Source organism: Plectropomus leopardus, chromosome 2, assembly GCF_026936395.1.
Source record: "Plectropomus leopardus strain MGB_pleo_1.0 chromosome 2, ASM2693639v1, whole genome shotgun sequence".
Classification (NCBI taxonomy): domain Eukaryota; kingdom Metazoa; phylum Chordata; class Actinopteri; order Perciformes; family Serranidae; genus Plectropomus; species Plectropomus leopardus.
Genome location: NC_142177.1, coordinates 32,768,233 through 32,786,147, shown reverse-complemented (window position 1 = coordinate 32,786,147; position 17,915 = coordinate 32,768,233). Strand labels below are relative to the sequence as shown.

General features: G+C 40.5%; 1 protein-coding gene across 4 annotated transcripts in view; it reads left to right on the top strand.

Annotated features, from left to right (window-relative positions):
• Positions 1-17,373, top strand: part of phc2b (polyhomeotic homolog 2b (Drosophila)) — a 50,334-nt gene extending 32,961 nt beyond the window's left edge. The window contains exons 9-15 of one of the 4 annotated variants that reach the window (XM_042508921.2): positions 386-575; positions 6,619-6,833; positions 9,695-9,824; positions 12,304-12,412; positions 12,505-12,619; positions 13,511-13,835; positions 14,383-17,373. In XM_042508921.2, the coding sequence (XP_042364855.1) occupies positions 386-575; positions 6,619-6,833; positions 9,695-9,824; positions 12,304-12,412; positions 12,505-12,619; positions 13,511-13,835; positions 14,383-14,537 (1,239 nt within the window). In that variant the 3' untranslated portion in view covers positions 14,538-17,373. The remainder of the gene's footprint in view (positions 1-385; positions 576-6,618; positions 6,834-9,694; positions 9,825-12,303; positions 12,413-12,504; positions 12,620-13,510; positions 13,836-14,382) is intronic. The other 3 variants (XM_042508930.2, XM_042508938.2, XM_042508947.2) reach the window with 3 other exon arrangements.
• The last annotated feature ends 542 nt before the right edge of the window (positions 17,374-17,915 follow it).

Below are 17,915 nucleotides of genomic sequence, written 5' to 3'. Positions count from 1 at the left end.
CCACGCCGTCTGACACAGATTAGACTTGCTGAATCTACTGAGAGAAAAAGCCAACAAAAGCCGACTAGTACTTTTTGTGTTGCTCACATTCTTGATTTTTTTAAGTGGTAACCAGCAAAACAAAAACTACTGTTCCAACAACACCCACTGAATCCATGTCTGCTCCAAGACAGACACGTTAAAAAAACACAGGAATCTTCTGCGTTTGGGATTGTTGGTGTAATATTTTCCCACTGGTGTGATATTTTCCAAGCCTAATGGTTTTCAGTTCTTGAGTCACTGACATTAAAGGTATTAACAGTCCCTGATCTGTCTTTTTTTTTTTTTTTGACTGTCTCAGATGTTACTTTCTCATGTTTTCCTTTCTCTCTGATGCACCTCTCAGGCCTCTCGACTGGTTCAGGACAGTAAAGATAAGCCAACCTCACTGGTGGTCAGAGAGACGTGTCCGGCCCCCGCCACGCAGCAACAGCAGCCACAACAACAGCAGCAACCTGCGCCTTCGCCATCACAACCCGCCAAGCCTGTAGAGCAGCCCAAGGTCGACTCAGCCGCACCAGCTGCTCAGCCACAAGGTAATGACTCAGCATGACTTCCTAAACTGCTATTTTACGCTCAAACATTTGGGTAAATAAACTTTTTAAACAATTAGCCACTAGGACAAGAAGTAGCAGAAACTGTACCATTATTTCTGCTCTGCTCCGTTTGTATTGGCCGACTCTCGTACACCTTCAGTGGAGGAAAAGAAAATCAATGCTGATGTTTACTTGTAATTCAGAACATGTTGTGTCTGCAGCACATTTACTTTCACTATCCTCCGTCTCTTATTGCTTTGTTTGTTGTTGATTTCCCTGAGCTGCAGCCAAAAAGCTGACCTGATACCCACAATTCCCTCAACGCTGCACAATCACTTAAAGCCACAAACCAAACAAAAAGCTCCCAACATCACAACGACAGTAACATAACCAGACTCATAATGAACTTTCATATTGGTTATTTTGTTGTGTGTAAATTACATTGGAGACGTTTTGGCACGCACTTATTAACTGTGATAGTGTGCAATATCAGCCTGTCAGTCAGTGAGCAGGGCTGAGGCTGACCCCCACAGCGCAGGAGACGCAAAATGATCATATTGTAGTCACACTTATTTACGTACATGAGGGTGCAAAAAGTTATACTGCAAATTCATACAACACCACTAAACAACAACAACAGCCTTTCTGACAAGGTGTCAACAAAACCTTAACAGTATCAGGCAGTCCCTCCAGATTTTTGCTGGCTTTTTTGGAATTATTGAGGCCAAAAATGTCAGCTTTTCTAAACCTTGTGATACATTTTGTAATGTTTTATACAGCTTTTTTGTGCAAAACAGTTTACCTCTGTTTTAGTTTAGGGCATGAGGGAATTGCCTTGCACTGTCTTAAATTACTTGCGTAATTTTGTTGGTAAATGTAAGAAGTTTGTGCATCTACACACCAAACCAAGGCTATCCCATGAAGGCTGGGACACGCTCTTTGACCCCATGGGAGCTGTGGGGTAAGACACAACCATGGTGTTACAGGAGCTGTGATGGTGGAGGGTTACAGCCGACGATAGTGACGATAGACTTGATGATATCTGCTTAAGTGTGCTTCTGGTGCGCTCTTTTTAACTTCCTTGAGTGTAAGGCTGTGCGATATGACAAAATATATCATCTAACGATAAAAAAAAGTCTTATCGTTTCACGCTTTGCATCCGTCCATGTGCCGCAGGGGCGTCTACACAACGCACGGCCCCAAAACAAACAAACATTGAGGAGCTGGAGAGCGATTCTGAACGTGGGAATTCAGCTTAAGACACTGAGCGACGTTTCATTTATCCCTCGGCTGCAGCTCTCTGTCTCTTACAGACACAGACACAGAGCAGGGCTTATGCAGAGCTCCAGAGCGTGACTGTTTAGTCACATTTTGTGACCATGGAGCACCACAATGACCTGCAAATACTATTAATATATTAACGGGAGAGCTGTTATTTTTTTTCAGCTCGCAGTGAATGAATCCTCATACCGCGGTTACAGTTTAACTTCCGCTAACGCTGACATCCAACTGTTGACCAGAAGCTTCAGGTCCACAGCAAAAACAGACGAGCCGGGTCCTTAAAATCAAAGCACAGTGGGTTCCGCTTTGATTTATTTAATAAGAACGATACTTTATTTAACTTCATTCTTTACTTTATTTAACATTATAACAGTATTTTATTATACTATATTATAGTAGTACTTTATGTAACTTTTTTATGGCAGTTGCTATTTTATTTATAATTGTAGGTTATTTAATATTTTTTTATTTTAGTGGTTTACAGTAGTTTAGAGGAGATTAAAAATATCGAGATATATATCGCGTATCACAATAAAGCCTAAAAATATCATTATATTATTTGAAAGATATATCTCTCAGCCCTACTTGGGTGCGCTTGGCCTGATGGAACGCCGCAACTTCTCTTCTTTTTAACCTCCTCGCCATAAACAAGAACATTTGTTTTGTGACTCGTGGGAAACTATAATGATTGATAAAATTAGCGGAAAAGCTGTGGTGATTGGAGAAATTTGCAAGCTCGTATCGAAGTCACAGGGATTTGCTGAATTTGTGTTTGTTGTTGCAGCATCCTGTAGAGGCTGATAAAAAGGATTTAGTGCACGGTTATTCTGCTGAATTAGCACACATGTTCAGGCTAATGAACTGGTAAGTCAAAGTATAGTAGTACTGTTGGTGTCCATTTTTGAGGAAGAGAACAGCTTTTGTCCATTAGACGCTGAGGCAGGCTTGTATCATAGAATACTATGATGGCTGCTGGAAAGAATCTAAGTTTCTAAAAACGTGAGATGAAATGTGGGATGACTCGAAACTGATTTCACAATATCATCCAGTCAAAAAGCTTCCCAGAAATGTTGCATCGTCAGTAAAATGTATTTTATATTGCTGCATTTTCTGCTTATTGTGCACATTTTTCTAAGCCAGGTGATTTGGATAAAAGGGATAAAGCCAGCTCTGATAGGTGACTCATGGTCAGTAGCACACCATCTTGCAGAAGCTAAATCTTCCTGCTGAGCACAAAATTATTCTGGTGTTTTTTCTACATGTTGACAGGGATCAGTTTCTATAGTGATTTTTCTCCTAAACGGTTGGAAATGGAGCTAATGCTGTGTTTCTTGTAAAATGAAACATTCTGAAGACCACAAATAGCCGTTTATGTGCTGTGAGTTGGGTGTGATATTCACCACCAGAGCAGGAAACTATTTTTGTAATCCACTGGCTGCAGAGGCTGATGGGCTGATGACGATGGGCCCAAAGTTTCAGCTTTTCTTTTTTTTTCTTGCTTTTTTTCAAACTTTAGGAAAATGTACCAAAAGCTGATTTTCTGTCAAAGTGGCTTATTGAGTTAACAAGGTTTCCAGCTACAAAGATTATCTGCACTGAATTTGGAACTTCAGCTCTGCTCTCTGCTAACAGATATTCAGACACACTGTGATTTCTCTTAAAAGTATTTAAATTTAAGTGTGTAAATAGAGTAGACAGCGTTACAGTAAGCGCATACTGATGAACACATACTACAGAATGTACAGTATAGCCTGCACTGATGACTCTGATGTTATATCCTTTGTGTTTTCTGTTCTGGATTTTGGGTTTTTTGGGGTTTTTTTAGGTCATGTTAAGACAAACATTTCCCTTTCCTATTATATCCATGTTACTGACAAACATTTATCAATATCTCGTTGTGTAAATGCTTATTGAAAGCACCAACCAACCCAACAATATTGTCACAATATAGATATCGAGGTATTTGGTCAAAGATATTGTGATATTTATGTGAGCACTAATTAAAATGTAGGCCTGCCTAATTTCAATGTTTAAGCTGGTACGGGTGGAACTTTCAACTACTTTATGTATTTAATGTAGTTTTAATGTTTACATGTTTTTCTATTGTTTGTGTCAGACATCAAGTTGTCAGTTGACAGTTAAAGTTCCCTTCAGGGATTAATAAAGTATATTCAACTTCAACCTGCCGGTCGACTTGTGAATATCCCCTTGGGGATCAATAAAGTTATATCTTAATCTGTAATATTACATCATTATTGATAATGTTTGTATTGATTATCTGAATCCGCAAAGTAGGTGAACTTATCAAATAAATGTAGTAGAGTAATATTGCATTTAATTGTAAAGGAGTTGAAGTGTAAAGAAGCAGAAAATTGATAAACTCTTGCAAAGTACATCAAAACTGTACTCAGGTAGTACTTAAGTAAATGTACTTAGTTACTTTCCACCAATGAATGTGTGCCAGTCAGTGTGGAAAATAGATTAAAACTAAAAATTATATATTTAGAGATCTTTTTGGCGTCTCATCAAATTTTTTCTCAGATGATGCATTGGGGGGACCCGGACCCTAAAATTCCTCTCTATGGCCCTGCAGCAACCACCCACTCTCTCCTGTTTATTATTCGCTGTAATGGATTGTAGTTTAATAGGTTGGGACAAAAATAAAATCTTTTCAGCATTAGGCTGAAAATAGAGGCAGTGTTTTGGCTGCAGTCATGCAGCAGCAGGCTGCAGAGGGGCTCAGCTGCTCTGGTAGCTGCTCTGTTAGCTGCTGTGGGAGGAAACTGGAGGCGGATCCTGTTTTCAGCTTTTCTTTAACTGGTCCGAAGCGGCGCTGCAGCGAGCGCAGTCCAAACAGCGGCGGCAGGTCGGTGTGTCTCTGTCGGATCATTACAACAACAAACACGAACAAACCGCACATGTTTTCTCTGTGAACTCAGCGAAAGTTGGTAAGAAAGCGAATGCAACAGTGGAGACTTTTAACATGATTCAGCACGACGGCTTCATGTTTACTTTCGCTTTGTGGGTTTTAGCGGAGGCAGGCGTCGTTGTTGTGATGGAGGGGAGTGATGCATGACGGATTTACGGTTTGTTATTGATCGACTGTGTGTCAGTAGGTCACTGCAAATGTTTTTTTTCAGCAGCAATGAGTACAGAAAAGTAATTTAAATCGGCAGCAGGCAGGTGGCTATATGACTGGGTACTGTTTTGCATGAAGATGACTATATTGTGATAATAATGTGTCTGGTTCGAATAACATGACCTCATGAATGCTGTAATCGGGGATTACTTAAGGACAAACCACTATTTAGATATGTAAAATTGTCAAAATAAACAGTTTAAATAAAGTTTTAGCTATTCAGTTTGTTCCTAATAGCAGTGGGTAAACAGAGGTGGTCTAACCCTCTTCTACATTGCAGGTGTACGTTTTTTTTTTTTTTTACTGTAAATTGATTAAAGGGCTACAAGTAATTATCAATTTAAATGTCATTTAAGATGCTGCTTGGTTTCTTGATTACTAATTTGACATGTAAGATGTGATAAAATTCAGAGAAACGTGCATTGCAGATTCCTAAAGCCCACTTTTATGTCTTTTAATGTGTTGTTTTGTCCAACTAGCAGTATAAAACTCAAAAATAATCAAGTTAGGATGACATACGAGAAGGAAAAGCAGCAAGTGAAATCAAAAAGTGTTTGATGGTTTTGATTTAAAGATTGAATTAAACAATTTAATCTGGGCTAAATGTTATTATCCAGAGCCCTGTGGGACAGTATTAGAATGCTTGTTTGTGCAACCAGCAGTCCAAAACCCCCAAATGTTGGGTTTACAATCACATGTGACAAGCAAAGGCTGAAAGTATTCACATTTGAGAAGCTGGAGTCAAAAAATAATTCATATATTTTATTTAAAGATTGATTTTGACAATTAATTTGGGTTTTTGATTATTATCTTACTAGTAAAGTGTCACAAAATCGTGAAGAATACTTGTTTGTGTGACCACCAGTCCAACACCACAAAATATTAGGTTTATCAACATATATGAGATAGATAAGCAGTAAGTATTCACATTTGAGAAGCTGGAATGAGGTGTTCTTGATTTAAAGATTGAATCAGACTATTAATCCAGGGCTCCTGATTATGTTCTTAAATAATCAATTGTTTCGCATATAAAATGTCGCAAAACAGTGAAAAATGCTCAGTGTAATTATCCAGAGCCCAATGTGACACTTTCAGGATGCTTATTTTGTGCGACCAGCAGTCCAAAACCCCTAAAATGTTCAGTTTTTGATCACATATGACAATGAAACGCAGACAGTGTTCACTTTTGAGAAGCTGGAATAAAAAAATATTTAATATATTTGATTTAAAAATTGAATTAGACAACTGATTTGGATTTCTGGTTTCTTTTTTTGTTTGTTTGTTGGCTGTAAAAGGTTACAAAACTGTGAAAAATGCCCAGTGTAATTAACCAGAGCCCTGTGTGGCATTTTCAGAATGCTTATTTATGTGCGCCTAACAGTCCAAGTCCCAAAATATTCAGTTTAAGGTCACATGTGACAAGGAAAAGCATTAAATATTCACATTCAATGAGCTACAACGAGAGGCTGTTTTGATGTTTTTGCTTGAAAAATGACACAAACGATTAATCAACCACTTTCTTTTGGCTCTAATTAATCAAACTCCATCCACCACTGACGAGCTCTCACAGAGTACATGCTCTACACATTAACTGGATGACGTTTGTTTTCATTTCTTGGTCAGCAGGCGGGGGCTCATCCAAGAGGCCGAGTGTTGCACCTGGGACCCCACCTCCAGCCATGACCTCAGGAAATGAGAGTGAGGCGCCCACCGTGACGGGCAGCACGCCGCAGAACGGAGAGAACAAACCGCCCCAGGCCATCGTCAAGCCCCAGGTCCTCACACATGTCATCGAGGGCTTTGTCATCCAGGAGGGCGCAGAGCCGTTCCCCGTGTGTGTAAGTGTCCCGAGCTCAGCACCACTTGCAGCGCGACATGATAAACAACCCACAGCCAGCACGCTCTCTAGTGCACTCGCCTGCAGGGAGCTGTCAGCAGGCAAACCACCAAACCCTCTGTTACTACCACGAGTGACAGCTCGCAGCCTCTGTGTGATCCAGTCATTAATTTTAGGGAGAGTGTCGCTGAAGGAGTACAGATGGATGTAGGTGTGTGTGTAATGAGCTGCAGCCTCTCAATTATCTCAAAGGCATTAAAAACACCTCCCTTAATCTGTCATCTCCCTCATAGTCCTTTTATTATATTTTGTTTATGTGGTGTATGTGTATACATGTTGACATGTGTATTATCACTTCATTATTATAATCACTAAAATCAGGCTAAATGTTACTCTGAGCATCCTTTTGTTAATTTTGTTTGGGTGCAGCATGATGACATGTGCTTGTTGTTTGTTTGTAGGCTTTGGGCTCACTGCCTCCTACTGGACAATTGGTGTAAATGCTCTGTTTACAGGCATAAAGGTCTGAGCACACACAAAGAATCTGTGAAAGAGTGAAGTATCTCCATTGCAAAGATATTGAAGTGGTACTTTCCACTAGGGCTGTAATAAATGACTTATTGATTCTTGAATTAGGTGTTTATTCTATGAAATGTCTTGTTTTTGTCTTAAAACCTTTTGAGACATTACATTTATAATATTTTAAGGCAGAGAAAAGAAGCTCTTATATTTTAGAGGTTGGAAATATGTTTTTTTTTTTGGCATTTATGCTTGATTTAATGATTTCATGACTTAATAACTCAGTTATCACAGTAACTTCCAATTCATTTTCTGCTTATTGGCGCATTAAATATTTGACCAGTAGTTGCTGGGTGATATGTATAAAATCAAATGTCACAATATGTTTGACCAAATACCTTGATATTGATGTTGATATTGCAACGATATTATAGTATTTGTGTATAGTTCAAAAAATATTGAGCTGATTAGATTTTTGATCAGTAATGTGGATAGAGGCAAATAGAAGAACAACTGGAACAGTCTGAAAGTTCAAAAAGTTGCATCACTTTAAAGTAATGCATCCTTTAAATCCAGGAAAAGACAACATTTATGATATAATATCTAAAATCTAGGATGATATCTTGTCTCATAAATAGCATGATATTAATATAACATCAATATATTGCCCAGCCCTACTGAGCACTTGCTTCAGCACAATGTCTCCAGTGGCAGGTTGTTAAAGAGGACCTGTAGTGCTCATTTTCAGGTTCATACTTGTATTTTCTGTTTCTTCTAGAGTAAGTTTACATGCTTTTATAGTCCAAAAACACTTTATCTTCCTCGTGCTGTCTGTGCTGAAACACCAGTACTCACCCTCTGTGTGATATCCTCCGTTGTAGTGCCTGTCTCTTTAAGCCCCCTTTTCGAAAATGTCCATTTTGCTGTGATTGGTCAGTGTGTCCAGGTCTCCTGTGTCTCCCCATCTCTTCACCGTCATTGGACTTTAGGAAAAACCTGTAACAAAGAATAGCGGCACTTTTAACTGCGAAAAATCAACAATAAAAGCTTCTAAACACAACAGAACATATTCCAGCAGGAATATGATCCGAAATCAGGGAGAAATTAACAGCATCAGCCACCACGTTTACACGTTTCCCCAATGTTAGCTTATAACTACGTACATGTAGCAGTGTAGGCTTTGCAATGTAAGCACTAGCAGTAGCGTGCCTGGAGCAGATAACCATATAAAATCACTCAGTTTTCTGTTTTCTGTCCCAGATTTGTGCAAAATTTAAGTGACATTTTCGAAATGTCGATAAAACACAATTGCAAAATGACTGCGTTTCCATTGAATGATGTCATGCAACTTCTCCTCTCGAGATAACATTCGAAGAATTATGGCGATGGATATTAAAAACATTAGCGGGTTAATTTCTATTGCAACCATCGCACTAGCTGTCAATCAAAGGAGTCGTAGGTGTGTTATGCGAGCAATAATGGAAAGGCAAGATCCTTATACGTGGGAACGGCCACATATGAGGAATTTCTGGGAGTTTAAAAGTCCACGATCTCCCAGAGGGATTGTGGATTCAAAACTTCTGGATGTTTCGGTCAATCTTTAAAAAAGTTACACGGTACGATAACACCTCTTGTGTTTATCTTGTGGTTTTGCGAAATATGACTTTTCGAATCGCCTGATATACCTCATGTGATCGCAAAAACTGTTTCGAGTTTTTTTGAAATTGATGTTTTTCCATTAGGTGTGTTTTATATCCACAATTTCAATTTGTGCAGTTTGAGGATTAATGGAAACCTGCCTTGTGATATCAAACTGTCACTAGAGTAGAAAAAACTGCTAAACACTCAGATGGTTTGATGTTTTTTGCTCACAGTGATTATTACTTTGTACATTTACCTCATTATTTGAGACCATTTAATACGAAAATCCTACATTGCAACAATTTACAGAGGAGCATGATAGGTCCCCTTTAATTATCAAAGTTAGCCTCAAAAAAAGCTATTAAATGGCTATTAGTCCAAGTTTGACCGTGAAACTGTCTGCATTCACTCAATTTCATTCCATGTCATCTCATCAATGGGCCTACTATAGTAATGTATTAATGAGACTGATTGATTAGTAATGGGTGGTCAGATAGGACACAGTTGGTGTAGTCATCAGAATATGTAAAGTTGCCTTTTCACTTAATTTTACTGTTGTTATATTTGCAATATCATAATCCTGTATGATGCTGAAGCAGTCCGACTATGCTGTCAGTCAGTGATCACAGCTATTGTTTGTTATTGATGGAGCACGTGCTGTTTCATTTTGATAGATTTGTAAATATTATCTTTGTGTCACAGGTGGAGCGCCTGCCGATCCTCATCGACAGCCCAAAGAAGCTGGATCATCAGCTCTCCTCAGACCCAGACAAAACCCCCGTCAGCAACGCAGGAAACAGTGACTCTGAGCCCGAGGACATGAACCAGCCAGGTGAGACAAAAAGTGTGAAATATTATCCATCCATCCATCCATTTTCTTCCGCTTATCTGGAATCGGGTCGCGGGGGCAGCAGCCTAAGCAGGGAAGCCCAGACTTCCCTCTCCCCGGCCACTTCGTCCAGCTCTTCCTAGGGGATCCCGAGGCGTTCCCAGGCCAGCTGAGAGACATAGTCTCTCCAGCGTGTCCTGGGTCTTCCCAGGGGCCTCCTACCGGTGGGATGTGCCCTGAACACCTCACCAGGGAGGCGTCATGGAGGCATCCTAATTAGATGCCCGAGCCACCTCATCTGGCTCTTCACAACGCGGAGGAGCAGCGGCTCTACTCCGAGCTCCTCCCGGATGACTAAGTTTCTCACCCTATCTCTAAGGGAGAGCCCAGCCAACCTACGGAGGAAGCTCATTTCGGCTGCTTGTACCTGTGATCTTGTTCTTTCGGTCACTACCCAAAGCTCGTGACCATAGGTGAGGGTAGAAACTAAGATCGACCGGTAGATTGAGAGCTTAGCCTTTCGGCTCAGCTCCCTCTTCACCACGTGAGATCGGTGCAGAGTCCGCATTAGTGCAGACGCTGCATCTGCCTGTCGATCTCCCGCTCCATCCTTCCCTCACTCCTGAACAAGACCCCGAGGTACTTAAACGCCTCCACTTGGGGCAGGATCTCATCCCCGACCTGAAGGGGGCACTCCACCCTTTTCTGACTGAGAACCATGGCCTCGGATTTGGAGGCGCTGATTCTCATCCCGGTCGCTTCACACTCGGCTGCGAACCAAAGTATTATTATATTATAAAGTACAACAGGCTGTGCAGCACCGTGCAGGTGTTCATGGACCTCGAGATGCACCAGTAAGACTTTTTTTTTCTAAAGCTTGTGAAAATTTTATTGTTGTAGGAGGTTCATGAAATCGCAACATTACAATGCATCAACCTCATAACGACGGACACACCATCATGATGTTAACAAACACAAACACACACACACACACACACACACACACACACACACACACACACACACACACACACACACACAGTTACTGCAGTTGGGTTACTGTTGTGACCTGACAAACAGCGCTGAGCTGCTGTGATAAACGATGAGCTGGTGCTGCACACGCTGTCCTCTGTCTCGCCACAGAAAAGGCTGCCCTCAGCGCAAATACATGCCTCTGCATCAACTCACCAAACCACTTGACCTCTGTGTGGCTCCGTCTTCTCTCCCCAGACCCAAACCAACACGCTAAATAATGCAGCTCCTCCAGTCATGCTTTTTACAGCTAGAGATGCTTTTTATCTCAAGTTGCTTATTGAGCTTCAGAAATCTCAGCGCCTTCACATTAAGGTAACACACATGTTGGAAGTAGCATAATAAGTGAACAAAGCATAAGTACAGTAAAGCAGGAGCTGGGTCCCGCTCTTTATGCTGAGAGGCAGACGAATGCGGTTTGTTCCCCTTACAGTTAAACACGGAGCAACTTTTTGCTTGTAACTTTATTTAATGCACATTCAAGTGTTTCATCGTTATACGCTGTTGGCATCGAGCCTGATAGACATTTTTTACACCTATGCGTCGCACTGTAGTCAAGCCTGTCAGTATACAAACACGCACAAGCCCTGTCTCAGTGCACAGTGTAGTGTTTTTCCTGCATGCCTCTACAACACACAATGTTAGACATCTGTTGCTGCGACTGGATATCCTGATTTTTTTTCATGTCTCACTGGCCCCTGAAACAAAGAACTAATAAGAACAGTGTCAACATCAACTGGATTGAATCAGTGCCTTCCTAAAAAGAAGCCTCTCAAAATCAAATCAAACCATCTGTACTCAAACAAACAGGTTTTGTTTGTTGTTGTTTGGAGGGTTTGGGGGTTTTGTTTGCTACTTTCACACATGTGAAATGTCACATGTCACACTGATATTGTGGACAGGGTCGTCCACAACAACTAGAGCGATAACAGTGTGAGCATCCACACTGTTGCACGGCATCATTCTGAAAACAGTGGCGCCAAGCGTGCACTCCAGCTATTCTCACGACCTGTTACTGCTTTATGATGCACAGAGGAAGAAAAATCAAACCAACTCGTTGTTGTGATGTTCTGGTGTGTACAGACCAAACTGCACAAGCACATCGATTGACGCTAGCAGACACTGATGCGCAAAAGTGAATCAAAAGTAATTCCATGGATATCATTCACCGTTGTAATTGCCGTTATAAATGCGGTATGGATCTTCTTAAAATGTAAAATATATCTATAGTTACCGTTGTAGTCAGCATTCTTGGGTTTGACGAACCTTTTAGAAATAATTCACTTAATGTAAACCTGAATTTAAAATGCATCTGTTTATGCAAATATCTTTCATATGCTGTCCTTTAAACGTCTGAGTAAGTTATTTGGTCAGAGATGTCACTATTCAAAGAGCGAATGTCTCATTTTAAAAGAAGTCATATTTAGTGTCTGTCTTGTTTCTCTTCCAGCAGAAAAAGAGCAAGAACCCAAGCTGACGTGTGAATACTGCGGCTGGGTCGACTTTGCGTACACGTTCAAAGGCTCTAAACGCTTCTGCTCCATGGTTTGTGCAAAGAGGCAAGTCACTTGTTTAATGTTTCTTTCCATTCAAACACTTAATTTTTTTTTTTTTTAAATACACGCTCTGATAGTGGACTTTTTATGGACAGGTACAACGTGGGCTGTACGAAACGAATCGGCCTTTTCCGTCCAGAGAGGAGTAAACCAACGAGTCGCTGGCGTAGAAGATCTCAGGGCCGCTCCAGTATAGAAGCTAAGAAGCAGGTACACACACACACACACACACACACACACACACACACACACACACACACACACACACACACACACACACACACACACACTCCTCCCCTATTGTAAAACTTCTTCATCAACACTTTACCTCCCATCACATACTGCTTCCACTGCACATTTTATGCCCCGCACTTTTCACGCCTCATGCCTTTTAATGAACTTCAGCATCGTTTGTGTCGGGGCCCGATTATCTGCCTCTGTCTTTAAAGGGTCATTAAGCACTTTATGGTCTTTGTCAACGTTTATTGGTGACCAGTAAGAACAGAGTGGCATTAGCAGAGATTTTCTGCCTACTGCACAAGTTATATAGACATCAAACGTAACAGGATTGGCTGTTTTGTTTTTAAGCCACTCATCTGAGACATTTGTCTGAGTAATTCTCCATATCCTGTGACCTGACTTCTCTTTTAAAATACTACATCTTGTAATGACACAAAAAGTCAAGTTTTTACTATAGAGACAAGTAGTTTGGATGATGATTTTTTTGGCTCAGGAACAGTCCTTTAAAGCTTTTGATGCCAAAATGTTTTGAGTTATGTAATGTCTCTGGGTTGGGTCCTGAACCTCCAGTGGGGGGTGCTTTTGTTTCATGTTTGGTCCAGGACGTGAGTTTTCTAATCCAGAGGGTTCAGCACCTGACAGAGTAATTGTCGAGGCATTGGTATCGATCCAACAACCCTTTTAAATCCCTGCAGGTGTATTATACTCATTTGAAGCTATTGTAGAGTATAAATCGTACTTATTACCCGTTAAATCTTTGATGTGTCTAACACAATGTCCCAGCGGTGTTTTTTACTGACGAGCCGTTCATTTCTCAAATGCGGAGCCTTGACGTCATGCCCTGACTATTCTCCTCTCCAGAAGCTGTCCCCCTCCCCGCAGCAGACTCAGGGCGGCTCTGTATCATCGCCGCATCCCTCACAGCCCAGCCAGGAGGAGTCCAGCCCGTGTTCGGACATGTCCAGCTACGAGGAGCCGCCGTCGCCCCTGTCAGCAGCCAGCTCAGGACCCCCACCTCCCGCTCCGGCGCCAGCCCAGGTCCCTGTCCACCGGCACCCGAGCAGGGCGTCAGACCAGGAGGGCTGCGCTGTTAGAGAAGCACCATCGCTCCGTCAGCGCTTCTTACCCAACGACCCCACCAAGTGGAATGTGGAAGAAGTTTACGAGTTCATCCGTTCACTGCCAGGTCAGAGGAGCACACACAGGAAACACACTCCTAAAGCATCACAAGGCATCCCATTAGCTCTAAAATTGCACAAATTGAAATTGAGAAACAAAAACTCTGCCTTGCTTGTTTTACACAGCGATCACACTATAAGGCCACAAAAAAGTCTTCTTAATGCCACCTTTACATTTTTACACAGAACCAAACAACAACAGCATCACACCACTCCAGTGTGTGATTCTAGATAGCGCACCAGCATTGCCGAACCAAAAGAGGCATGACAGGAGTAACAGCAACAGTGTCAGCCTCTATTGTGATATCTTGAACAGGCAGTGTAAGAGGGGCTGATTTGAAGCGTTGAACTGTTTTACTCAGAGTTTTAACCAGTATTAATCACCTTATCCTCTGTGGATATTTTGGCTTACAGTAAAAAACCTTCTGAACAATGAATATTGGAGAAATTCTAACCTGGAGAAACTAACATGTTTCATTTGAGAGACTCCACAGTGTCAGAAAATGACATCTTGTACGTTTAAGTGTGACTAACTGACGTTTGCACTTCTTGCAGGTTGTCAGGAGATTGCAGACGAGTTTCGCTCTCAGGAGATTGACGGACAGGCTCTGCTCCTGTTAAAGGAGGACCACCTCATGAGCACCATGAACATTAAACTGGGACCTGCACTCAAGATCTTCGCGCGAATCAACATGCTCAAAGACTCTTAGCAGGAGAGAGTGTGTGCCTCGTGCATTGATCTTAGTGTGTCTTTGTGTGTGTGTGTTTGTAAGCGTGTGAAAGAAGAGTGTGAAACTTTGGGAAATGATGTCATCGTAGCACTGACAACAGACGGACTGCACTATGGCCTCGCCTCTTCCCCACTACTGGACCGACTCCTTTAAATCACATTCAAACTCATCTGTTGAGCTGCATCATTTAAACTTTGTCATTCACAGGACTGATGTTGTTTATACGCCAGAGCTGCAGCTCAAACACTGGAAGCTGTTGAATTGTGTTTAAAGGCCCTTACAGGGGTCAAAATCAGGAGCCACAATGAGATCTGTGCCATGTTCCAAAATGTTAATTCTCACATCAGATGATCTGATTTACGCCTGCTTTAACATGCAAGCTGTATCAGACTTGGATAAAGAACACAACATTTAAACGGCAGGTGAAGTTTGCCTTTAGACTGCTGTTGGATCCACCTGAGTTGGACGTGTGTTCTTGCCCACATTGTGATCAGATCTGAATGTGGAGTTGTCAGTGAGCGTCTGTCGCTCTATTTTTGGTTTTTCCTGCATTGTTGGCACCAGTTGACCCTTGTCAGTGGCTTTTTGGACATTTCAGTATGTTGAATTGGAGACAGCGGAGTCTGTGGGTAAATTAAATTACTCTAATTGGCAGTTCAGCTCAGAGCTCAAAAAGAGAAGTTGAAGTGAGGAAGAAGTCAAGAGGGAGTGAGATCGAAACTTATATAATATTCGGGGATGGGTTGCCATTGAGCCTTTTAGCCGAAACAGGTCATAATTGTGTTATTATTCACTGGCGCACAGTACATATCTTTTGTTCTTTCAACATTGGGTTGTGTTGTTTATGTGCTCACTGGCTAACTAGCGTCTTAAATCCGTCCTTTTCGGCCTCCTGGTTTTCCTTTTTGAATGTTCGATTACAGACTAACGCCGCCTGTTGCTATGGAGTTATTTTCTCTCAGGCAGGTGCAGAATGTACATACTTGTTGGCTGTAGTCTTTGCAGTGTGTTCAAGTCCAACTTTTTGGCCGAGATACAGGCAATACTAGGCCAACCAGGGTAATGCAGTTAAGTGCTAACCTCTGAGGTTGAAAAATGAAGCCAATGCAAAAGTGCCCAAAACTGCAGTTCATCAACTGGCCATGAAAGGCTGCCTCCAAAACAGACTAAATCCCCTGTAGACCCTTTTAATAAAATGTCCAACTTTACAGCGGAAGTAAAGTAAGTGGAAAAATGGTTTTGGTCTGTATAGCAAATGTTTAACATCCATGACAACTGTATGGGATTTAATTTATTAGGCCTCTTCCATTAAATTCAATTAAGGCCCAAAATTACATATATTTAAAGTGGATTCACTTCAGTGAGACCTTGCTCTCTGCAAGGCGACACTACACCCTGTGAGTCAGCTACAAAGTCTTGTCCAAATATGTTCACTTCTGGCTCCAAAAATCAAGATCGCGATGGCCAAAAGGCCAAACTGGAGGCCTCAAAATGGCAGTCCACAAACCAGTGGGTGACGTCATGGTCGCTGCTTCATTATGGCTCCAGTTTAGTTGCATTCTCAAAATAAAAGAAAGTTATTTTTAAAAAATCATCCAACTAAGCTGCATATCATAAAGCCACACATCGCTCTTTCCTCTATGAAACAAAAATAAGTCAAGCAGATACAGAAGCATTGCTGTCCTTGACCTGAGACATGCCCTGTAGCTATTTTATTATATTAAGATCTGATAAAAGCAACAGTTATTAATGTCTGGTGTAGATGCAAAGGTCTTTATTAGATATTATCCAGATACAGATTCCTCAATAATAGCAGCTGTAAACGGGGTCTCAGATTTAGCCCGAGAAAAAAAAACGTAGTTTTATGAAAAATGGAGAAGGCAATAAAGAGGGTTGAAAGAACAAGTCAAAGTGCACAACCTGCTCAGTTACACCTGGGCTGGGTCATATTTCAACACAGTCGTTCTGAATTAAGTCATTAAGACGAACGTGAGTAAAATCTGAATTTATTATTATTATTATTATTATTATTATAATAAGAGATGTTTTTGTACAGTTTTGTTAGTGTGTGAATGAAAAAGCCATTTCTCTTTGTGTGGCTGGGAACAGAAGATTGCATTCATTAATTTTCTCATTTTTATTCAGCAGATGCTCCTTTGCCTTTTCTCACAATAAGACTCTCACAGCCTTTGAATACAAAGCTTGAATGCAGAGAAAACGTTTAAGCGGTTTCTTTTTGTGACATTGATTTCCCTTTCATGAGGAACTCGCCAGTTTTTCTCCTGTAGATTTTAAACTACTTACAAATGATTTTTCACAATGATTTACTAAAATATGACATTGATTTCTCGACTCGGCTTCATAGAAGGACACTAAGTTATCTGAGGAACAGTTGGGGCGTGCAGCCTGGCTTTTGGCACTTATTTTCCTTTTTGTTTGCTTTAGTGTTACGAGACACTCCAGCTAAAGTGAGAGCTGCACTTGTGCAGCAGTGCAAACACATTTATATGTATATAGCCGCTTGATTAAGGAGAAAGACAAACCAAGTGTGAAGTTCTCATTGTTTAAGTTATCCTTGCTATTTTAAAACAGAAATTTAATGATGTTCAGTATTTTTGAAATATGCAAATGTATAAAATGTCATGGCCCGGGAATTGTTTTTTAACTTTTTTTTTCTAACAAAATATGATCATGTCTATTTGTGTTTTTTGGCTGTGATGGAAGGTCAACTTTTTTAGATAAGGCTTTGTTAAATGCTTGTATTTATCAATACTGTTTGTTACACATTTTGCAATTATAAATAATTTGCAATTCAGTCCTGTCTTAGACCTTTTTTGTGTGTTTGTGTGAAAGAAAAAGTCGATTTTTAATCTCAGTGACTTCTCAAAGGCATTAAAAGTTGAGGTTTGTGAGAAAACAATCAACTAAAGTCACCCAACAAGCAAAGCAGTGAATTGTCAGATTTGTCTATTTAGAAAGAACAAATTATTTTATTTTTGTTTGAGAACTCTGAATTTGTCTGTCACTACAGTTTTGTTGTTTTATTCTATGTTGGTCAAATAATTACAGGCAATTTTAGCGATAATAAATAACATAAAAGGTAAAATGATCTTTACCTTGTAAGAAAAGCATCACAACAGCAAATAGTACAAAAACTGTCACTAATATTGGTTGTCAAATATTTGTAACTTTACTACAGGGATAATAACAATACAGGTTGTGTAGGAAAAATCTCACCCAAAGAGAGAATATATATATATATATATATATATATATATATATATATATATATATATATATATATATATATTAATTTGCAAAATTCTAAAATTAAAGTCAAATACAAACCTGTCTTAT